This window comes from Diabrotica undecimpunctata, chromosome 10 (genome assembly GCF_040954645.1).
Source record: "Diabrotica undecimpunctata isolate CICGRU chromosome 10, icDiaUnde3, whole genome shotgun sequence".
NCBI lineage: Eukaryota > Metazoa > Arthropoda > Insecta > Coleoptera > Chrysomelidae > Diabrotica > Diabrotica undecimpunctata.
The window spans coordinates 58,679,160-58,700,775 of record NC_092812.1 but is presented as its reverse complement, the minus strand read 5'-3'; the positions used below and the strand labels follow the sequence as shown (position 1 = coordinate 58,700,775).

The 21,616-nt window shown below is 32.7% G+C and overlaps 1 protein-coding gene across 1 annotated transcript in view; it reads left to right on the top strand.

Annotated features, from left to right (window-relative positions):
• The first annotated feature begins 3,342 nt into the window (after positions 1-3,342).
• Positions 3,343-21,616, top strand: part of ptc (protein patched) — a 63,044-nt gene continuing 44,770 nt past the window's right edge. The window contains exon 1 of the mRNA XM_072545709.1: positions 3,343-3,740. Coding sequence (XP_072401810.1) covers positions 3,624-3,740 — 117 coding nt within the window. The 5' untranslated portion in view covers positions 3,343-3,623. The remainder of the gene's footprint in view (positions 3,741-21,616) is intronic.

The window sequence follows — 21,616 nt, the reverse complement described above, 5'->3', positions numbered from 1 at the left end:
GTTGTGGTATACCTAGATTTCGGAGGTCTTCCAGCATGTTGTCTCTTTCCACACTATCAAAAGCTTGTTTAAAGTCTATATACATATTATAGTTCTATGTCTTATTCATAAGCTTTCTCTTGTGTTGTTCTAAATATGAATATGTTGTCTGTAGTGGCTCTATTTGGTCTGAATCCATTTTGATAATCACCAATTATATTTTCGGAGGATTCTGACAATCTAGTGTAGATAATGCCAGAAAGGATTTTGTATATTACATTTAGCAATGTAATTGGTCTGCAATTCTGGCATTCCCTCTTATCTCCTTTTTTATATATTGGGTGTATGAGACCAACTGCCCATTCCTCCGGCATTTGCTCCTTGGTCCATGCCAACTTAATCAGGTAATGGATTCTTCCCCAGAGTTCGGGTCCTCCATATTTCAACAATTCTGCCGGAACTCCGTCCGTTCCTGGCGCTTTACTGTTTTTTAGTTTCTTTATTATTTGATCTACTTCTTCATAACTCGGATTTTCAATGTGCTGCTCCGCAGTAAAATATGTTGTCTCGTTTTATTCATTTCCATTGTCTACATTTAGGTTTTCTTCAAAGTATTCTTTCCATCTCATTATAATTTTTTGTTTCTCTGTTAGTAGTTCCCCGACCTTGTCTTTGCATATTGTCAATTTTGGTCTAAATGACTGTGTGCTTTCTTTTATTCTTTTATAGAATTTTCTGCTCTCGTGTCTGTTGTTATGTTCTAGTCTGCAAAGACTGGTCCACAGATTTAACATAAGAACAAAACAATTTAATATGACAATCTCATCTCAGAAAACTAAAACAATAGTAATCAGCAAAGAACCAATCCGACGTAAAATAGAAATTGATGGCATCAGTATTGAAAAAGTAATGGAAATTGGAATTACACTGTCGAGCTATAGAGACCTGGACAAAGAAGTGAGAGATCAAGTACAAAAAGCAAATAGACTGGCAGGATGCCTTAATAACACTATAGGCCGAAACAGACACAATAACACTGAAATGAAGTCAAGAATTTATAAAGCCAGTATAAGACCAATAATGACATATGTCTCAGAAACAAGACCCGACACAGCCACAACAAAAAGGTTACTGAAAACGGCAGAGATGAGAGTACTGAGAAGAATTACAGAAAATACTCTGAGAGATCGAAAGAGAAGTTAAGACATTAGAAGAAAATGTAACATACAGTGTATAAATGAATGGACACACAATAGAAAAAAACATAATGGAATAACCACAAGCAGAATGAGGGGGAACCGCGTCGTCAAAATAATAAGAGATAAGTCGCGCAAAAGATGCAGTGACCGCCTTCCTTAGAGGTATCAATGCACCAATGGACAAGCAGAATTGCTTATAAAGAGAAAGAATGAGAAGGAGAAAATTTATAGATTGAAGAATAAATGATTGCAATAGAGAAATGACAAAAATGGTAGATGTAATGTTACAGAGAAAGTGTTAAGATTTAAATGTAAATTTGAAATGAAAGATAAAATACGCAAATAATATACGAAGTGTGTTCAAAAAATACACGGAATTTTCTTTTTTTGAAAAAAATATTTATTTATTCGTCTACATTAATGTTGGGTTCTTCAAAGTAGTCCCCATCACTTGTGCCAACGCTTCTGCCAATCTTTGAAACATAGTGATAGTCTTCAGTCATTAGAAACGTTGATAGTCTTTAATTTTATCAGTGATGCGCTTTTAATGTCATCTATACTTGCGAAAAGACGGCCCTTTAAAGTTTTCTTTATTTTTGGAAATACGAAAAAGTCACACTGAGCCAAGTCTTCTCGAGCCAGTCTTGGCGAACCAGAATGCCTCCACTGGGACGATTGAACCCAAGTTTCGACGTCATATCCATAAACTTATGTTTCGTCACCTGTTATAACCGTTTTGAGTAAATCTGGGTCGTAGTTTACATCATTTAGTGACTCCTGATCAAGCTCCAGTTTCCAATTCAACAATTTTGAAACAAATTTTGCTGACACCCGTTTCATACCCAAAACATTTGAAAAAATATCATGGCATGAGCCAAGTGATATGCCAACTTCATCGGCGACTTCTACTTGTCATTCATTGGTCGTTCATAACCATTTCTGTCACTTCTTTTACGTTTTCATGGGTCCTTGATGTGCTGAGCATTTTTAACATTTTCACGGCCACGTTTATACCACTCGTAAACTCTTATTTTTTTCATAGCATGTTTACCGTAGGCCTTTGTTAACATTTCACACACTTTGTTACACTTTATTTAATTTTTTCAAAAAAAAAACCAAAAAAAAATTTGACAATTTACAAATTCCGGGTATTTTTTGAACATACCTCGTATTGGCGACCAAGGAAATGGACGAGAAGAAGAGGAAGGCATCCAATGAGATAAAGTGATGATCTACAGAGACATATTTAAACAAAATGGATGACAACCGCATTGTATGGAAATTGGTGGATTACACAAAAGGACCTATTTGCAAAAATTGGTAGATTACGGAATAATAGATAAATATATTCTTTGAAGTATCTTTTTTCAAGGTCAAGGCTTTACTGTTTTCAACCTAATGATTACCCTGCGTTTTGTATATCAGTCCAATCTCGAATGTTTTTCGCCCAAAAGCCTTTTTTTTCTCCCTACACTCTTCCGACCTTATATTTTTCTCTGTAGACTAATACTCTATATATTTCCTTTTAATATTTGAGTCAATTAATATATTTTTCTATATTTAATAATTTTTAGTAATTTTCTATTCTTGTTGACTTTTTCAATATCTATTTCATTGTCAGTTATGTGAGTCGTCCACGGAATTATTACGCGGTTAAATTTTAGATAAAAAACTAATTACCTTTTAAATCGTTTTCACCAGTTTTTAACATCCCTAATATATTCTTAATTGTATCAGATGTGTTTAATTTGTTGTCGCATAAGACATAAAATTTTTGTGTTTGATTATATAGATATCCAATAATATATCTATTTCATTGACAAATTCTTTTCATTTTGTGGGAAAAAGTCAAAGAATGAAAGTTTTGTTCGATATTTCTTTTATTTAATATATTAAAGAAGCTGTCGCACCTAATTTTGAACGCCCTGTACGAATGATGCCCTTTCTAAGTCAAGATACCCTGATTACAAAGAATTATTTTCTGTCTAACACATAAAAGATGACTTTATCAAGAAATCTATTCTCGTGAAGACATACATAGAGATGGTGACAAAAAACATAAGTAATATGATTTGGAATATTTACATCTAAAGAGAAATGTGGGTGGTCTTGCTTCGGTCTCAGTCGCTCCGGCTCGCCGAAGAATCAGAATCAAAGCAGCGATACAAGACTGACTAAACTTCATTACAGTGTGCGAGCGAAACCGGGAGGTTACCGATCGCATGTCGTTTGTCACAACTAACGTGATCAGTTGTTTACTTTCGAAAGCATGTTTAGTATACAGCAACGGAACTGTCGAAGTAGTTTGTTTCCTAGTCGGGAGTTACAGATTTCGGGAACTGCTTAGTGCCAGTGCATGGTGCCTCCAGAGGGTCAGATGTGCAGTGTAAGAATTGCCGATGAGTGGGCCTGAGTGCTACCGCTGGAATCGTGTGTCCGTCGAGGATGGCCTCAATGGCGCCATCGGACTCAACGACGGAGTCTACACAGAGGCACGAGTCAGATATTTACACCAGAACAGGATGGGTAGACGCAGATATCGCCTTAGGACAATTGGACCAGGTAATGATAACGATATATCACTCTATCATATCACAAAACAACATCAAAATCATAACAAAAATCAGCATTCAAGTCACCCAAAACAAACTGAATGTAACTTAAAATTAACCCCTATATTTAATTACAATGTTATTTAGTCCGATTTCATGCATAGAATTTAATTAAATACACTATAAGAAAACCATTCTACCAGTATTCCACTTTTATTTCAACAGTAAAATCTGTTATTTTCTGTTTAGTTTTGTTATGTATTAAAAGTACCAAAAGAACCTTCAACCTATCATAATTTGCTTCGAAATAAAAACTACATTAATAAAACAGGATAATGGTGAAAGTACATTTGATTCACGTTTGAAAAATCATGACTGAAAAGATTTCCAATAGCTCTAATTTCCGGTTGAATTTATTCATCATGTGTTTGAGAAATGTTACAGAAGCAATTCAGTGCCGTTTGGACTATAAAGTCCGATTCAAAACAAAAATCGTTCACCCGAGATCGACCAAATAACTAAAATAATATTTTTAACATCAATAAAATTATGATTGGATAATATAATTGTAGCTTGAATTTATTTTTTGTTCTTAAAATGTGAGTAGGCCCGTATGGGAAGAAATAATTTCACACGATTTTCATATATATAGCTTCTAGAGAAAGTAAATATTGAGCCTACTTAGTTTTTTTGTGACCATTCTCTTTTCTATTATAATTCTATGTTTTGAGGTTTTGTTAAATTAAATCACATCTATAAAAGTAACGTTTTATGCTTCCAAATGATTTAATTTTTTTTATTTTTGTGACTTATATTTTAGTTGCATTTGTAGTTTTCTTTATTGTATGAAACTATTCAATTTTATCCCGCACCCGTTTTGATTATTATCTGTTAATTCTAAGCATAGGCGTCCTCGTAAAAGTATACGTACTATCTGGTATCATTCTTTATACCTACTCATTTTTGTCTTTTCATCTGTAAGTATATGTATATATTCATTTATAATGAATATATACGTGTAAGCAACTGATTCACATGCTCAAAAGTAATCAACACAAATATTTTTAAGTTTTGGTTTCGGTTAAGATTTTAAAAATGTACAAGATGGGTACAAGCAATTAGCCCAAAGAAATCAAGGTTGCCTTATTATCAAGGCAAGGTTTTGTTTACAAAATTCTTATCAAAGTTTATACAACTAAAATTATTTAAAAGATAACAAATTTCAGCTTTTGTTTTAAATTCGGCAAAGAAAATATTAATTCTTCTGTTTAAATAACTAACATATGAGTAACTTTGTAATATACACGTGTTATCTCAGAATGTTAATATTTGTTATATAATACCTATACATAGTTGTAAAGATTATAAAATTATTAAATATCTTGCCTGTCTCTAAAGTCTGTTTTTTAAATCGTAAACCTTCTAGATCTTACATAGTATTTAAACATTTTTCGTCTTAATTTGTTAGTGCATTTCCTAAAACTAACTATTTAGAATAATATTCAAAGTAAAAAATGAGTTTCCCTTACATCTACATTCGCACCAACCTTCCATTTTATGAACACTACAGAACTACAAGAACTTATAACCGACCTAATGCAGCTAGTAATGAACTGGGCAAAATCATGTACAATGAACTAGTGGATGCACAACACTGCAGTTGAGACAGGAGACGAGTATGTACACCTGGGACAATTATTACATACTTAAATCTGGCTTTTTACTCCTAGACATCAACAGAAGAATGAAATTAGTTTGGGCATTTTTTGGCAAAAATGTTGTAATATTCATATTCAGAATAGCACTCCACCTAAAGAAAAGAGCATTCGATCAGTGTACATTACCAATCATGAAATACAGCTTGAGAAGCTTGGATACTAAAGAAAGACATAATAGCGAAACTAAAAGTCACTCAAAGGTGAATCAAGCGATGCATGTTAGGCAAAACAAAGAGATCGCAAAAGAATATAATGGATCGGACAGAAATGCAAGGTCACTCATGTAATTCTTATTAGAGTGCCGTCTCTCTACGTAGGTTGTCAATCATAATGACTATTTTTATTTTTGAAGTTGCTGCTCTAAAAAAATCAATCGATCTGCATTGATACCAATCACGTAGATTATTCAACCTTCGGTAGAAGGCAGAATTCTATCATTTGTAATTCTATCAGTCCATGATATTTTTAATACTCTGCTGTGTAACCAGAGTTCGAAAGTCTCGATTTTTTTTTAAATTGTATTTTTTTAATGTCATAAGTCTCAGTTCCATTTAATAATATTGAAAATATATAACATCGAATGGTTCGTAGTCCGATTTCCAAATTTGGTTTATGTACGTTAGGAGTGGCTTCATTCCTATAAATGCTGATCTGGCAATCTCTATTCGCTTTTATATTTCTGCAGTATGATCTTTGGTTTCATTGACCAAAGTTCATAAGTACTGATATTTTTCTACTTGATTTATCACTGATGTAATAAACCGAATCAAATCAACCAATTCAACATGGCAGTGGGCGGGACATTTAGCGAGAAGAGTATCCAAGAGGCTTCAAGAGACCAAGACGATGTCTAAACTTAAGATGGGATTTTGACATAAAGAAAAAAGCAGGTACAACATTGTGGACAGAAAATGAAGGACTATGTAAGGGAGGCTGCCCATAATCGGTAGAATAAGCTGAGATATGTGTGTGTATTTAAAATCGGTCTCAAAACGTCCGATGTCCCAACTTCTACCGGTTTCTATTATTACATTGGGCCTCTCTCAGATCTCTGGCACTCATTGCTCTTTCCTTGTTTTCTTCCCGTCCTACAGCTGGGTGGGTATCCATTGCATGGTAAAGTTGGACAGACTATTTTCTTTTATTATCTGTTGTTAATGAGAGGCCCCTTCGAACTTCATCATTTCTAATTCTTTCCCTTCTGGATGCTTTGAAGGATAGTTTTATTCGTTTTCTCTAACTAGATGTCTTTTAAAACCCATAACCAATTCTTAAATTCCAATTTAAACTTTTTAAATGGAACTAACCCATTCTTCCTTTCTTGTAGAGTCACGAGTCACCACAGACATTAGATTGCGATTTTGTAATTGCACTTAAACATTTTGTGTGTTAAAAGCATGATACGGAAGGTGAATACGAAGGAAATCTATTCAGAAGTACCAAAAATAGCCTTGAGCAACCTCTTAACATATGCAAGTAGGCCAGTCAAAATACATGCAAAAACATCGAATGCATGCAAGACGATGCTGTGAAAATATACATTGTAAATTACGTTATTTCATTTTCCTTTTCATCCTGTGATGAAATGAACTAGATTTCATCTGACTTCTAGCTAAAATCACGTGTCTAAAATGTAACAATTCGTAACAGCATCTCAACAAGACATTACTAGAAAATGCTGCGAAATAAATACTATTTTACCTCTAGGAAATAGAGTAGTAATGAATTAAGTATAACAAAATACGAAAAATTGAAACAAAAAACATTTTCCATTAATTTAGTCAGTTTGAAACTTTTTTGAAGTTTGCCGAGCTGTTAATATTATTTTTATGTATTAGTATATAAAACGAAGAAGATATTTATAATTTTGCTTCTTTGATCAGTCCTGTATATATAAACTTCTGCCATAAAACTGTGTTATATTTCCAAATCGAGAATAAAACATTTCTTAAAAATTGCTTACAAACAAGTTTTTCAAAATTATAAAAAACATGCAGAACACAGTTGCTTACCTAATGGTAGTAAGAATCTATCGCTATAAAATATCGTAAATAGTATTAAGATTAAGCATAAGAAGCATAATACGATTAGTAATAAATCAACAATAGTAAAAACGAAGAATCGATAATTGACAAAACTTGCACCACCCTTTTATGTCGAAAATCAAATATCGTCTTGTGGGGTTTAAGTTCAGGTACTAATCCTGAAAAGTGTGGAGAGTTCTTCTACGAGTATTTTCGGCTGGCCTAATGCGAAGTCTTTAATCAGGTGTGATAGATGATTTTGGAGCCAGTCCTGATATTCGGTCTGTGGGCGATGCGCCGGTATTACGTTAGCCTTGGTAGGACCACCGGGTAGGCAGCGTGTGTGGTCCTCGGCTAGCTTAGCGGCTAAAGTTACCTGTCCCCCTCACCCCGCCGCGTACTGCGCCTAGCTGTGAGACCGTACCTGTACCCCTACTCTCTTGGTCCTTATGTTTCCGGAACCCAAAGTTCAACCCCTGCGATGTCTCAATCTACATTGAACTATCGCCGTTGCCACTTCATTCTATTTTTCGTGCATACTAAATACAAAACTATTTGATCTCATAATTATTTTTACTCTGTAAATCGTTAGATATAATATACAATAGGTCATAAATATACGGTAAAATTCAGTATTGCGGAAAAAATAATATTTATTTTTATACTGTAATATATAAATACTGTATTATATGGGATTAAACCACAAATTGATAATAATAAAAATTAAGTTTTCCATTTTTGTTTTTGACATTTCGATTTAAACTCCGGTAGGGTAACCGTTTTCAAAAAAAATATTTTAAAATAAGGAGTTGTTATAACCTGTCGTTTATGAATTGGCGCTTAGTTTAAGCAATTTGACAGGTGAATTACTTGGCCCCAATCTTGTAGGCAAATAACCATGTTTTGAGTTGAACTTCTGAGGGTGATGTTGTACCCTCGGATTTATAGAAAATTCTGATTTTTGTGTGTTTATGTAGTTAATTGTAGATGATGTGTCTCTGGCCTGCTATTAACTCATTAATGTTGATATATTCTTATTGCTGTATTCTTCTTTCTGCATTGTTAACTAGAGCCTGCTACTTTCTGTTAATGAGTTTGCTACACTTTTTTCTTCATTAAGTAAGATAAAGGCTGCTTCTTTGATTTTTCTCTTTTTGCTATTTGTTGTATTAGATGTATCTAGTTTGCTAATTTTCCTATTTATTTGCGAATTAATTTAGATTGCTTATAAAAATGTATCCAACTGAAGGTTTAAGTGGGTCTTAATTTCCTTAACATTAGTTAGGTAATTTAAAAAGTTAATCGTTCCATCATCGTCAAAACATTTTGGTAACAAAATATTTCAAGAAATACCTTACACTATATTCTATATCTGGTATTGGACTGTAGTGAGGTCACTTACTTTTAATTATTTCTAGTTTGGAACTAGAATTAATTCACTCTCATTTCCACGCTCTTTTTTGTTTAAATATGTTTTAAAATCACAGCAACAGTAGTATACTTAGCTTTCGATTGGTAATAGAAATAGTAAATCATCTTTGGATCTATTATTTGGCTTAAGTTAAGGCGCATTGTGGGTCTTAGCTTTCTCCAAGATCTGTTTCCCTTCTTTCCTATTTTTTGCATTGGTATTCCAGTTTGCACTCCTATTTTTCTTAGATGTTCCTACGCTCGATCTATAAATCTTGATCTGTGCCTACCTGTCTTTCTATATGGTCGTTTGTTATATGTGTTTTGTAGGTTCCGCCTCATTTATTCTCCTTAAATATCCTAACCATCTTAGCCTGTTTTGTCAGGTTCACTGTAGAAGTGATAGAGCTTGATATTGGAGTCTGTGCCATATTTCTTTCTCCTGCATACTAGACGTTAAATACTTTCGTTCTTTTTGTGAATGTCCTCCTCATTCCTCATTCCTTGATCACTTGTCAGGGCTGTGCTATATGGACGGCTTCATGTAGGGATTTTTCCACCAGATTCTTCATTTGGTCTGCCCATCGTGTTGCGAGATCTTCCTCTTGGTCTTCGGCCTTTTACGTTTCTTTCTACTACCACTAGTTCCATGGTCCCCGTTCTTCTAGCTATATGGCCGAAGTAAATTAAGTATGCTAGGTTTACTTTTTTTAATAGCCTGTCTGTTATATGAAGCTCTTCCAAAATTGACAGGTTGGTTCTATGTTATGTACAGGACACGCGTAGAATTCTTCTATAGACCTTCATTTCGAAGATTTCAATCTTACTCCTATCGATTTTTTGAGAGTCCATATTTCAGCTGCGTATGTAGCAATGGGAAAAATAAGAGCATTGACTAACCTGAGCTTAGTATTCCTTGTTATTGTTCGGTCTTTCCATATTTTAATCAGTTTTGCGGTTCGGGCTAGTCTACGCTTTATTTCTGAGGAGCAATCGCCATTGTTGGTAATCCGGTAGCCCAAGTATACAAATCTGTCTACCACTTCTTCTTCAAAAGTTCTTTTAATCCAAAATAGGTTCTATTTGCTAGATATATCCTTGTGTTAATTTCTGCACTTATTGTATTACTCCAGTTTAGTTTTGAACCTAGATAAATGAATTTTGTTACACTTTAACACAATCAGAAGGCAACTCGATTTCTTTTTTGCACCTTTATAGAAGATACTTGGGTAAACTATTATTTAATCGTGACATCTAGCTTTTTAATGTACTATATCATGTGGGCAACATTTAATGTTGATTTTGGCATTCCTGTAGGATTCATTCCTGTCCTTCAGTAATCTACTGGACTAGTAGCCACATTTGACTCTCGAGTTACGAGTTTTCTTAACACGATCTGTTGTTGAATGTCCACATCTACGTATTTTTTTAAGCTTTTAATTTTAATTATTCATTTCATGTCTTATGAGGTCTAGTTCACTTACTTACTATGTGGCAACACCGTGTCGATCGTATACGAACGACGATGTGGAGTCACGTTATACAATGTTTTCCTTTTTCAATGGGAACCTAACCTAACAGTTTTTTTTAAAGACAGCTGATTTTATTTAAGGCTTAATACTACATGTCTAAAATAGAATATGTAGTAGGTATGTTTGCTGGATTTTCTCTTTTGTGTGTGTTACGTTAAATTGGTATCAACACGATGATAATATGATAATTACTAAAACGTAAAATCAATGCCAAATCGGAAATAATATAAGATTTTATTACATCGTGTGGTTTGAATTATTTGTTTTTGTGTTTTAATAATTTAATTCTTGTGTTATGTAGACATATCCATTCAACGTTTACGTTTCATTTCTTCTAAACCTTATATCTTATCTATCTTCTGCTATTCTATTCTATTTCCGAGCTTTTCCTTATTCTTTACTTTCTTTTTTGTCTATTTTTAAACTCATTTTCATCATGCTTAAATTATTGTAAATTCTCATACTAAGACTCAAGCCCCGTGGGGCATTTTTAAGAGGTCATTTGACCCAGCAAGGGCAACTTACCACTCACGGGGGGACATTTCGGTCAAACATATTTGTACGGCATTTATAACTTAAGTAGGTAATACAAAAATAATGACTTGCGACCTAATGCTGTACAAAAATATTGGTACCAGTAGCAGGGACAATCTTTGATTTTCGGAAAATTTTGACCCCATTTCAGTAAATCAGTAAATCTCTCTTTAAAAATTTGAATCTTGATAGTAGGCCTCTTAATTTAACTACTATATTATTTGCTTGAGTATTCCATCATAAATGTTTATTAATTATTATACCTATATCTTTAATCTCGTATTATATAGAATTTCATTTTTTACATCGACTTTTAATGAGCCAAGATTTTAGAGATTACTTGCATACGATGTAAATGGCATATATCTTGTTTTATCTACATTTAAGGTGAGCTTATTAAACTGAAACCATTTCTGAATTGTAGCAAAGTCTGTTTCGGCTTTTTGTTTCAAATTACCCCGCATATTTGCACCATAGAAAAGAGTTGCCTCTTCTGCCTCTTCTGCCTCGTCTGCAAAGCTTATTATCTTACCGGTAATATTCAGTCTGAATAGATCATTGATGTAGATATTGAAGAGAATTGGTCCTAAGACTGTTCCCTGTGGGACTCCTTCTTTCCTTACTAATTTCTCCATCTATATAAACATGTTGTTGTCTGTTTTGAAGATAACTTTCTAGGATATTATATGTAAGCCCTCTAATACCATATTTTTTGTTTAGTTAGCAATATTTTATGTGAAACAGTGTCAAATGCCTTTGATAAATCTACAAATATACAAAGAGCTGGTCTTACATTATCAAGAGCTTTGTAGATGTTAGCTGTTAGAGCACAGGTTGCATCTTCAGATTGTATCATCAAATCTGCTTACAGAAGATTGTCGACTATCTCATTATTTGTCGCTTGTTTCCGTTCCAAAGTAGCTTGATTTTAGCTTCAACTGCATGACTCCTGTCACAGTTTTTTACCGACTTGTGACACTTAACATTGATGATTTTCTTTGGTACTTCAACTTGCTCTAGACATTTCCATATGATAACTTGAATGACTATATCAAACAGTTATTAACCAGTTTAATACTTGAATATCTGTTATATATTACGTAAGAATAAAATATAAACACCGTTAATATATTATAATTCAGTGAAATCTCGTTGAAGAAGTCACAACCTCATGAAACCTTCGTGAAGCTATCATTTTAAAAGCCTTAATTAATAACTATTCGTGTTACACTTGTTTCCTTATAATATCTGACGTAAAGATAAACATTTATGATAAAATACGACTGTTAATAAAATTTGAACGTAATCTTGTATAAAAAAAATAAGTTTTTTCTCAATATTCGTGATTGTAATAATATCATATCTTGGATTAATAAAATTTTATGATGGTAATTTTCGATGTCATATCTTTTTCCAAATAAAAAAACTAACGTGGCCACTGAATATTTTTATTCTGAAATTATCTTTTAAGCTTACAGATCATTTTTCGTTTTGTGCGTACATCCAACGTGTCTGTTTCTTCAGTTTTTAGGATAGGCCAGTAAAGAAAAAAAAGCTGAAAAATCTTGTAAAGGTTTTTGAAGGTTCTAAAAAGTGTATGAGGGATAGCTGATGAACAATCCTTGAAGACGTACAGCTGATTTGGCTTTGATTTTTTTAAACAATCATAAAAATTGAAAAAATCATTTTTTACCATCAAGTATGCCATTTTTAAATTGTATTAATTTGAAATCACTTTGCATTACCCCAGTCTATCTGGGAAAAAACATCGATTTCACTTACATAGAAATCTTATATAAGATTTTGAAGGTTGTAAAAGTTCTATGAGCGATAGCTGATTAAAATTCCGTGAAGACGTACAGCTAATTTTGCTTTGTATTGTTTAACAATCGTAAAGATTGAAAAAACCATTTTTTTGCTTATAAAACTTTTCTTATACATTTTAGAGAAAATGGTTCAAATAAAAGTTGTAGATACACTTAAAAATTTCTTTAATTTGCGAGTTTCTAAATTATGACGTTAGGGTGTTACAAGGATGGAGCCAAGCGTATTAATGGACAGCCGGAGTGTGACGTCATGCGTCACGGTTGTCATATTGTTATTAGTACTTTCCAAACAAAAGTTGAAATGCCCAATCTCAAGACTTTTTAATTTCTATAAAGTTGACATTTTGCTTCCTCTGCTACTTTTTTTAAATATAGTGTTTTTTACGATAACACCATCATAATTCAGTGTTCTATTTCTACGAAATATAGTTTAAAAGTTTAAATTAAAGAAATTCTAACCTTACTTTATTGATACATGCATTTTATTGCTATTTTTATAAAACAACATGCTTTATTATTTACACAACCTTGTAAAATTGTTGTAGTAACTATTAGAATACTTAGATATTGCAAAAAGCGGAAAGATTCTGTAAAAAAAATGAAAAAATAACGAAAAATACAAATTATCCACACTAAACAAGGTTTGTTTGGAAAGTGAAACTGACAGATGTCAATAAAATCTACGTCATCACTCCGGCAGTCCATTCATGTAAGAACAGAAATTCACCGCGCTCCTTTGCTCCAGACCATTCCTTTTCCCCCGAGAGCACTCTAATGCGCGATAGGGGCACACTATCAGCCAAATTTTTCCTGTTATCTTGTTGTGACTTATCCTCGAATCTGAATTGCTTGGGTTTGGTGCTCGAGGGTTTGGGCCCTTCGCGTCTGGTTTTTTTGAGTTCTGTTAATTTTTTTGTTGGCTTGCGCCGGTTTTTGTTAGTATTTTTAAAATTATTTTGTTGGACGAAGCCGTTTTTGAAGTTTTTTGTGTTTTTTTTGAAGAATTTCCTGAAACAAAAATCTTATTAGTGGCTCTACAGGGTGCTGTGAAAGTCTACGTTGATAGAGCTACGAACTTATCTGCTGCTTTTACATATTTGCCAGTATCTGTTGTTTTGGACGTTTGTGCTTCCATCGATGGAACGCATCATCTCCTTGTTACTGGTCTTCATAAATTTGTCATAAGCTACCCCTTATATGCCTTTCAGAACCTTCAAAAACCTGTATGATGTTTATGTGAAATCGATTATTTTTTTACAGATAGACTGGGGTACACTTCCTGACAGATGCATTGAAAATGTCTTTTTATTGTGGTTAAATAAAGTATAAACATAAACATCTTTTTAATTATTCAGTTTAATTTCAAATACACGCCACTATTGTGAGGTTAATAGTCTGTATCTTTTTGAACATTTTCCATCACTCCTCAAAAATATCACTATTCATTTCGTGAAGACAGTAACCCGTACAATTTGAATTAAAAGTTAATGAGCCCCTTCCACAAAACCTTCAGAACTTCCAATGTTCAAATAATAAAGTCGTTTTTCTTTACCCGATGGCAGATTCTTATTCAATAAATGTCTTATTTGCCCTTTTAATCTTTTCGTCTTGCCAGTATTTAGAAGCAGTGTATCCTGCATATATGCATGTTTTGCTTAGGTTATATACAAGTCTTTACCTTAATGACTCATCAATTTGAATTTCGGTCGGAAAATCGGTTTCAATCGGTCGGGTGAAGTTGCAGGGGGTTCCCTCGTCCATTGGTCAAAAGATAAAGGACAATGGAAATGGAAATTTGGACAATGAATCATAGAGAGGAAGAAAAGTTAGAGATTTGGGAGAGAAAAATCTTAAAAAAAGTTTTTGATGATGGTTTAAAGGAAGTTCTCAGGGAATGGCGCAGAATCACAAACCAGGAGCTAATGGAGATGTATAAGAGACCCAAAATAACCCAAAAAATGGGTTAACTCTCTGCCCAAGGCGCAGAGAGTTAGATGGTTGGGACATGTTTTAAGAATGCCAAAAGAACGAAACGTCCTTCTGCAAGCAAAACAAGGGAAGAAACGAAGAGGGAGACAACGAAGGAAGTGGTTTGATGCTGTCCGGACTGACATAGACATGAAGAAATGACGAAAAAAAAGCGAAAAGTGATCGTAAAATGTTAAGTTCAAGCAAAATTCTTCTACTGAATTGAAACTGCATTAATGAAATATTAAATGGAATATGAATCGTATACACGAAAATCGACAATAAAAAAAAAAACACAATTTTAGAAATACATATGACCCTTGTTCTCTTATATGTTGTGTTTACAATTATTCATATAGAATTGTGATCGGCACATTAATTGCAAATATCACCGGAATGTAAATTCATAGAAGAATCTTTATTATGAATAAGCAAGTTACCAAATAAAAATCCTTAGAAAATGAATAAATATGAAAAAGTTGTGCAAATAAATACTGAGCCAGACGGTCGTAATATGAAAATGAAACTGTTTATGAGAATTTTGAACTGAATTTTTTTTTGCTTATTGCTCGGCAATAAAAGTCGTGTTGAAAATGACACCTTTCGACAATATGTTTGTCACCTTACTTATAAGCCTACCTAAATAGAGTCATTAAAGAAATGGTTTTTTAATTTGGAGTTTGTTTGGTTGAAAACTTCGAATGTCACGTACAAGAACGGATAACGTCCGAAGAAAGTTTATTCCTTTTTTTACAGTCAGTTATAATTATGATACTAATAATTTGTTTAGTTCTTAGCATATTGAAATTTTGAACGCAGTGGTACACGAGAAATTGTATGAATTTTTTACCAAAACCATATAAACTTACAACTACATATAAATTAATATACTATAAAATTTAAATAATAGCGTAACAGACATTAGAAAAAGCACAATAGATGAAACTAAACGTTTAGTAAACTAAGAATAAACAATGGTGGTTTTTTATTTTTCTGTTGTATTATATTTTTTGATATTTAATTTAATAGAAAACCATAGAAAATCCTTTAAAATGATGGTTTGGAAAGTTAATTTTTTTAATTTGCTCCTTAATTATTGCAAAAATAGCTTCAACAGTCGATTTTTTGAAAATTATTAATAACAGTTAAGTAAATACTAAATAATTGAATTTTTATAATCTATTCAACTACGTACTCCAAAGTAAAAAAACATCAATTTTCGTTGATTAGAACCGGAGTTTTTGCGACTTTTATAAAGTTGAATTTTGAAATAGTAAAACCGAATAAAAAACGGACCAACTCGCGTCCTAACGGTCGTACTACATTGAATTTTTTGTGGAACATGTCGAACAAAAAAAAAATAACTTCCTATAAATGTTGATGGGTCTGAGTTATTTTAAATGTTATAAGCTTAAGTACTTTTGTAATCCGATTTTACAATATTTAACATAATTTTTTGATCCTATCAATGATTTAATTTGATGAAATAAGCCTTTCTCTTCAATTTGGTGCTTTCATAATTCATGTAGACCTAATAGTTAACGCATAATAACGATGTAGATAAAAGCTTTCTGGGATAAACAATTTCAATTTTGCAATAATTGTCAAGTGAAACTTCTTGAAATTTTTATTGCCGAATACATGCGATAATTATTGTCCCTATTATCACGCTATATTAAAGTTTTTTGTGCATTTTGAGAAAAGTTATTAATAATTTTCAAAAAATTGACTTTTAGTGGTGTTTTTGCAATAATTAAACAAGGAATTAACAAAAAAAAAACGTTACAAACTCTCATTTTAAAGGATTTTCTATGCTTTTTCAGTAAAATTGTGTCACTTTTTCATATAATTTACCGGTCATCACCTTTAGTATTTAGAATCAAATAGAGATCTTACATTGTTTATATATTGTTTATAAAAATGACGTTAAATCTTTTGCATATTTTGTTTATTACATAAATATTGTTGTCACCAAATTTATCAAAAGCAGTTGTTAGATACCTGTATCAAATAGTGTCACAAAAAAGGCTTTTTATTTGCCAATTTCTCTGGTCTAAGTGTCCAGTTGGACATACCTTAACCCTCAAGGTCTTAAACGTTTTTTTGGAAGCCGTTTGTTATTGTATGTGGTGGTACTGCAGCCAGTTAGCTTATTGTACATCTTGTCAGTAACAAAACACTGAAAACTCAGGTTTGCAGGATTGTTTTTATTCAGTTAAAGACTATAAAGTGTTACACGCGTAACAAAAATAGTTCACTTGAGAAAGGCACTCTGCCGAAACAGCTATAGTGATAATAAATTACAATAACATTTGTGGAAGTGTTGAAAATAAAAGTTTTTACTGTCTTATCACTTGATAAAATAAACTTCCATTAAGTGAAGGTCGAATACATCACATATTCTTCTGTCTCATGTTTTAGTGATACAAGGCTACTTACGTAGCCAGGACCGATGGCCTTACGTGCCCTCCGAAGTACGGTGTCGGATCAGTTAAATTAGAGATTGAAAAATGTCTCTTGTCTGTGCCGGGAATCGAAGCTGGGCCGTACGGTTTGGTAAGTCAGTACCATAGCCACTGAGTTATGGCTGCCACTTTATTGACCGTTTAGTTTTTCAGACAAAAAATGGACCCGTATGATTTTCTTGTTATAATTTATTCCTCTCTTCTTGAAATTTCATTTAACTTTTTCTAAAAAGCAACATTAAATTTATTGTAAAAATGATTTTGTATTAACATTTTCACTTTTAAAGAGAAATTGATGAGGTTTTAAAAATTTTAATTATGGCAACTTCGTTTTTATGACTAACGCAAATATCTATCGTAATATTGTTCATATTTTCTAATTTTAGAATTCTGGTAGTTTTGAAATTATTATATCAGAAACGTCGTTGGCTAATATTGATTATATGCCCTTTGTTATATAATTTCATCTTTTTTCAACAGTTTCATCTCCTCTGGCCTCGATCTTGACCAAGACCCTGACCCACTTGAACCACACGACTAATAAATGTTTGTTCTTTTTTTTGTATCTTTAACGAGAATCAGGAATGTTGTTATAAATCAGCTAAATTAAGCAATTTGCGGCAGAAAAACTTCGATTACCTACATTTAATTTAAGAGTTGTTGAGAGGGAATAATAGCCCAGGTCGATCTTCTGCGTAAAACGATAAGATTGGGTGTAGTCTTATGATGTTTTAATGGGCAGCCTGAGTAATTTATGAACAATTTAAAAATAATTATAGTTGAATAGAAATGTAATAAATACAAGATTATAATTAGATTATGCAAGAGGTTTGCCTATAGAGTTCTGTCAAAGAACAAAACAAGAAAAAAGAAATAGTGAAGAACATCTAACTTTAACATTTAACCCGGCGTCACCCAGGTGAAAAATGTGTGTATAATAACCCAAGTGGGGTATTATTGACCCCATTTAAAATTGATTGAAAAAACTCAACAATCATTTCGAACACGAATTAATTTTTTTAAATATCTTATTTGACTATCTAAGTTTTCATAAATAACAGCAGTTTTTACCACTGGATTAAATTTGACCGCGTATTAGGTAAAAACGTTTGTTTAGTTTTCCGGTGAGATTTTCCTGAACACTTTTGACACCGTCCACGTCCCGTACGTTGCTTTTTCGGTGGAGCTTGGTAACTTTCTCCCAAAACTTGAACTATTTTGGATCGTAAATGTTGTGTAAGTCGCGGATTACTTTTTCGTTCTTCCATAATTGGCGTAACTAATGCTAATCCCAGATCTTCCAGGAATATACGACGTTTCTTTGAATAGTCATTAGTGTTTGTTCTGTAAATTACCTGGCTGTTGATTCCAACTGTGTCCATTAGTGAAAAAAATATTCTTAGTGGCCACCTTCTACAATTACGAGCTACACTGTAACTTCCTGTCAACTCATCCACCGTATCAACCCCTCCTTTTGTAAAGTTATAGAAACTTATTATTTCTGGTAAAAGTTTCTCGCCGGTAGATTTATCTATTTTATCATCGTGATGAAGTGATGTTAATAAAATCACGTTTTTCCTCTTTTTTTGGTACAAAGGATACCATAGTTATATGTTCCTGAAATCCAAATACCGAGGACTGTGGTTGTCTGTTCTTAATCTGTATAAATTCTACTGAGTTCCTACTGAAGTAAAACTATGTCGTTCACGCAAAATTTTCACAAGTTCGTAAGAGGTATACCAATTATCGAAAGTGATATTTCGATTTTTACCAGAAATTGGTGCTATCAGTCTTTGGACAATATCAATGGGTTTATTGCTTATTTAGTACGGCCCATCTGGCTGGGTCTCTGCATAAATTTCCATATTAAAAACATAAAAAGTACGAGAGTCTACTAGGGCCTTAATTTTTATTCCGTATTTCGCGGGCTTGTTCGGAATATACTGCCGGAATGAGCAACGCCCACGAAAAGACTCTAACTTCTACTCTCTGGTGAGTAAGCTTGTTGACAATTTGCGACAACTTTTTCAAAAACTGCCCTAATAGGAGCCAACTTATCAGACTGTTGCCTTTCTTGTCGATTGTCTACATTATCGAAACATAAGCACTGCAATAAAAATGTAAATCTATTGAGTGCCATCACTGAACGAAATATATCGATTCCTGTACAATTTGTTCGCCAAAGGTCTTTTAGATTACGATGACCATTTCTCGATTCCAGAGAGGAAGCCTGAGAAACTGCCAGCACATCCAAGGAAGACAGCAGGCGCAAAATTACGGGAAGTTCGAAGAAAAATAACTATATGGGACTCATCCGAGGTACACTCAGTCTGAATGTACACTTAGAACCCTTTAACGAGGATCAATTGGATGGCAAATCTGGTTCCAGCAGCCGCGTTAATTCCAGCTCCATTAGCGTATATTTAAGTTGTTGCGGTTAAAAACCTCGTAGTCGAATCTGTATCTGACGCCGCAGGTTCATCGTGCGCGCTGTCAAATGGCGGGTCGTGGGTCGTGGGACGTCCTGCCGGTAATTTCTAATTTTCACGTGGAAATGGAAATGTCAAAATAAACTTATCTCAAAGTAAGTTTGTGGCTTATTCCCAATCAAAATATTATATTATTTTATGGATTTAAATTAAAATTAAACTTAAAAAAATTCACAAATAATGTTTATTTATTTTACATGTATTAGGATTTCAAAAAGATTGATGTAAAAAATTTAGAAGAGTTTAGAGTTTAGATTGGCGCCTTTTTTATGAGTTTGGGTTGGCGTCTTTTTTATAAGCCAATCCGGCCCTGGCCCAACTGGTATCACATAAACTTTTTTGTAATATGTGATTTACCTCTGAATTTGCCTAGCGCAATATAATTCAATTTGTGATTTAGACATACTTTACTTTGTTTTTTTAAACAATCCTAAAAAGTGAGAAAATCTTTTTATTTGTTCATTTAAAAGAAAAATGATTCCAATACAAGTTATAGATCTTAAAAAATTCTTTAATTTGCGAGTTTCAAAATTAAAATACATAAACAATTGACCGAGATAGCCGCAAAAAACCCCTATTTTTGTAAGCATTTATAAATGTTAATAACTTTAATTTTTACATAATGACATGTAATATAACTACTTTAAATTTTGACAATTAATGAATTATTGAAATGTGCTAAATCTCAGCAACATCGACCAAATATTTTTTTATTCAATTTGTTTATCCAAGAGAGCGATTATTTAAACAACTGTACTTGTACAACTGTACCAAACAATGACTCTAGAGCTTTTTAACAGATTTTAATCGATTTTTTTGAGGTTTCAGTTTTAAGATATAATAAAAAATTGATCATTTTATCAAAATTGTTGTTAAAAAAACCGTTTGAAAAAAATCTGACTTTTTAGCTTTGACTATTTATAATAACTTCGATATTTTTCACGTGCCACGCGCTTATAAATAGGCTTTTTTCACGTGTCACGCGCTTGTAAATAGGCTTACTAAAATGGTGAAAAAAGAAATATTTAAAAAAATATATTTTTCTTAATAGATATTTACTATTATTTCGTAAGAAATATTTAATTTTTAATAATTAAAATCTATTATTTATATAAATATATAATATTAAGTATAAAATTATACTCCAAATGTGTTTATTTAAATTAAAATATAAACGACTTACTTTTTAAGAAGTTTTTACACTCTGAATAAACCGTTTTAAAAATAAATTAGTAATTACAAAAAGAAATTAATCTTTTTGTATTTTATGTACAAGAGGAATTAATAATTATTATATATTTATGTAAATAATTTACGTTAATCAATAAAATTTAAATATTTCTTACGAAATAATAGTAAAATTCAACTTTTTTATGAAAAGATTTAACAAAAATTGATTTTTCCGCGATTTTCCCGGAATTGAAAATATGACAGTTCTTCTGCGTCAGATATTTAACTTCGACGAAAGTGGTCTTAGCATAGTTCAATCAAAGTGTCCTGATGTTTTTTCCCAAAGGGGAAAGCATAGGAGCGCTGACATCTACAGAGCGAGGGTCTCTGATTACTTGCGTTTTGTATATGAGCGCAAGTGAGAATTATGTGCCCCTTTGCTTATATTCTTTCGAAAAAAAGACAGCGAATTGTTAAAGAAGGTAGCTGCATCTGGAAGTATTTTTGCCTTTCATCCATCAGGGTGGATTCAAACCAACATTTTCATGCAATGGTTTGATCACTTCGTCAATTATGTAAAACTAAGTGCCGAAAACCCTATACTTTTGATTTTGGACGATCATCACTTGCACACGATAAACCTAGATGTTATTATTCCCTATTACTAGGGAAAACCTCGTAACTTTATTGTGCTTACCGCCACACACTACACATAAGATGCAACCGCTCGACAAATCCGTAATAGGGGCT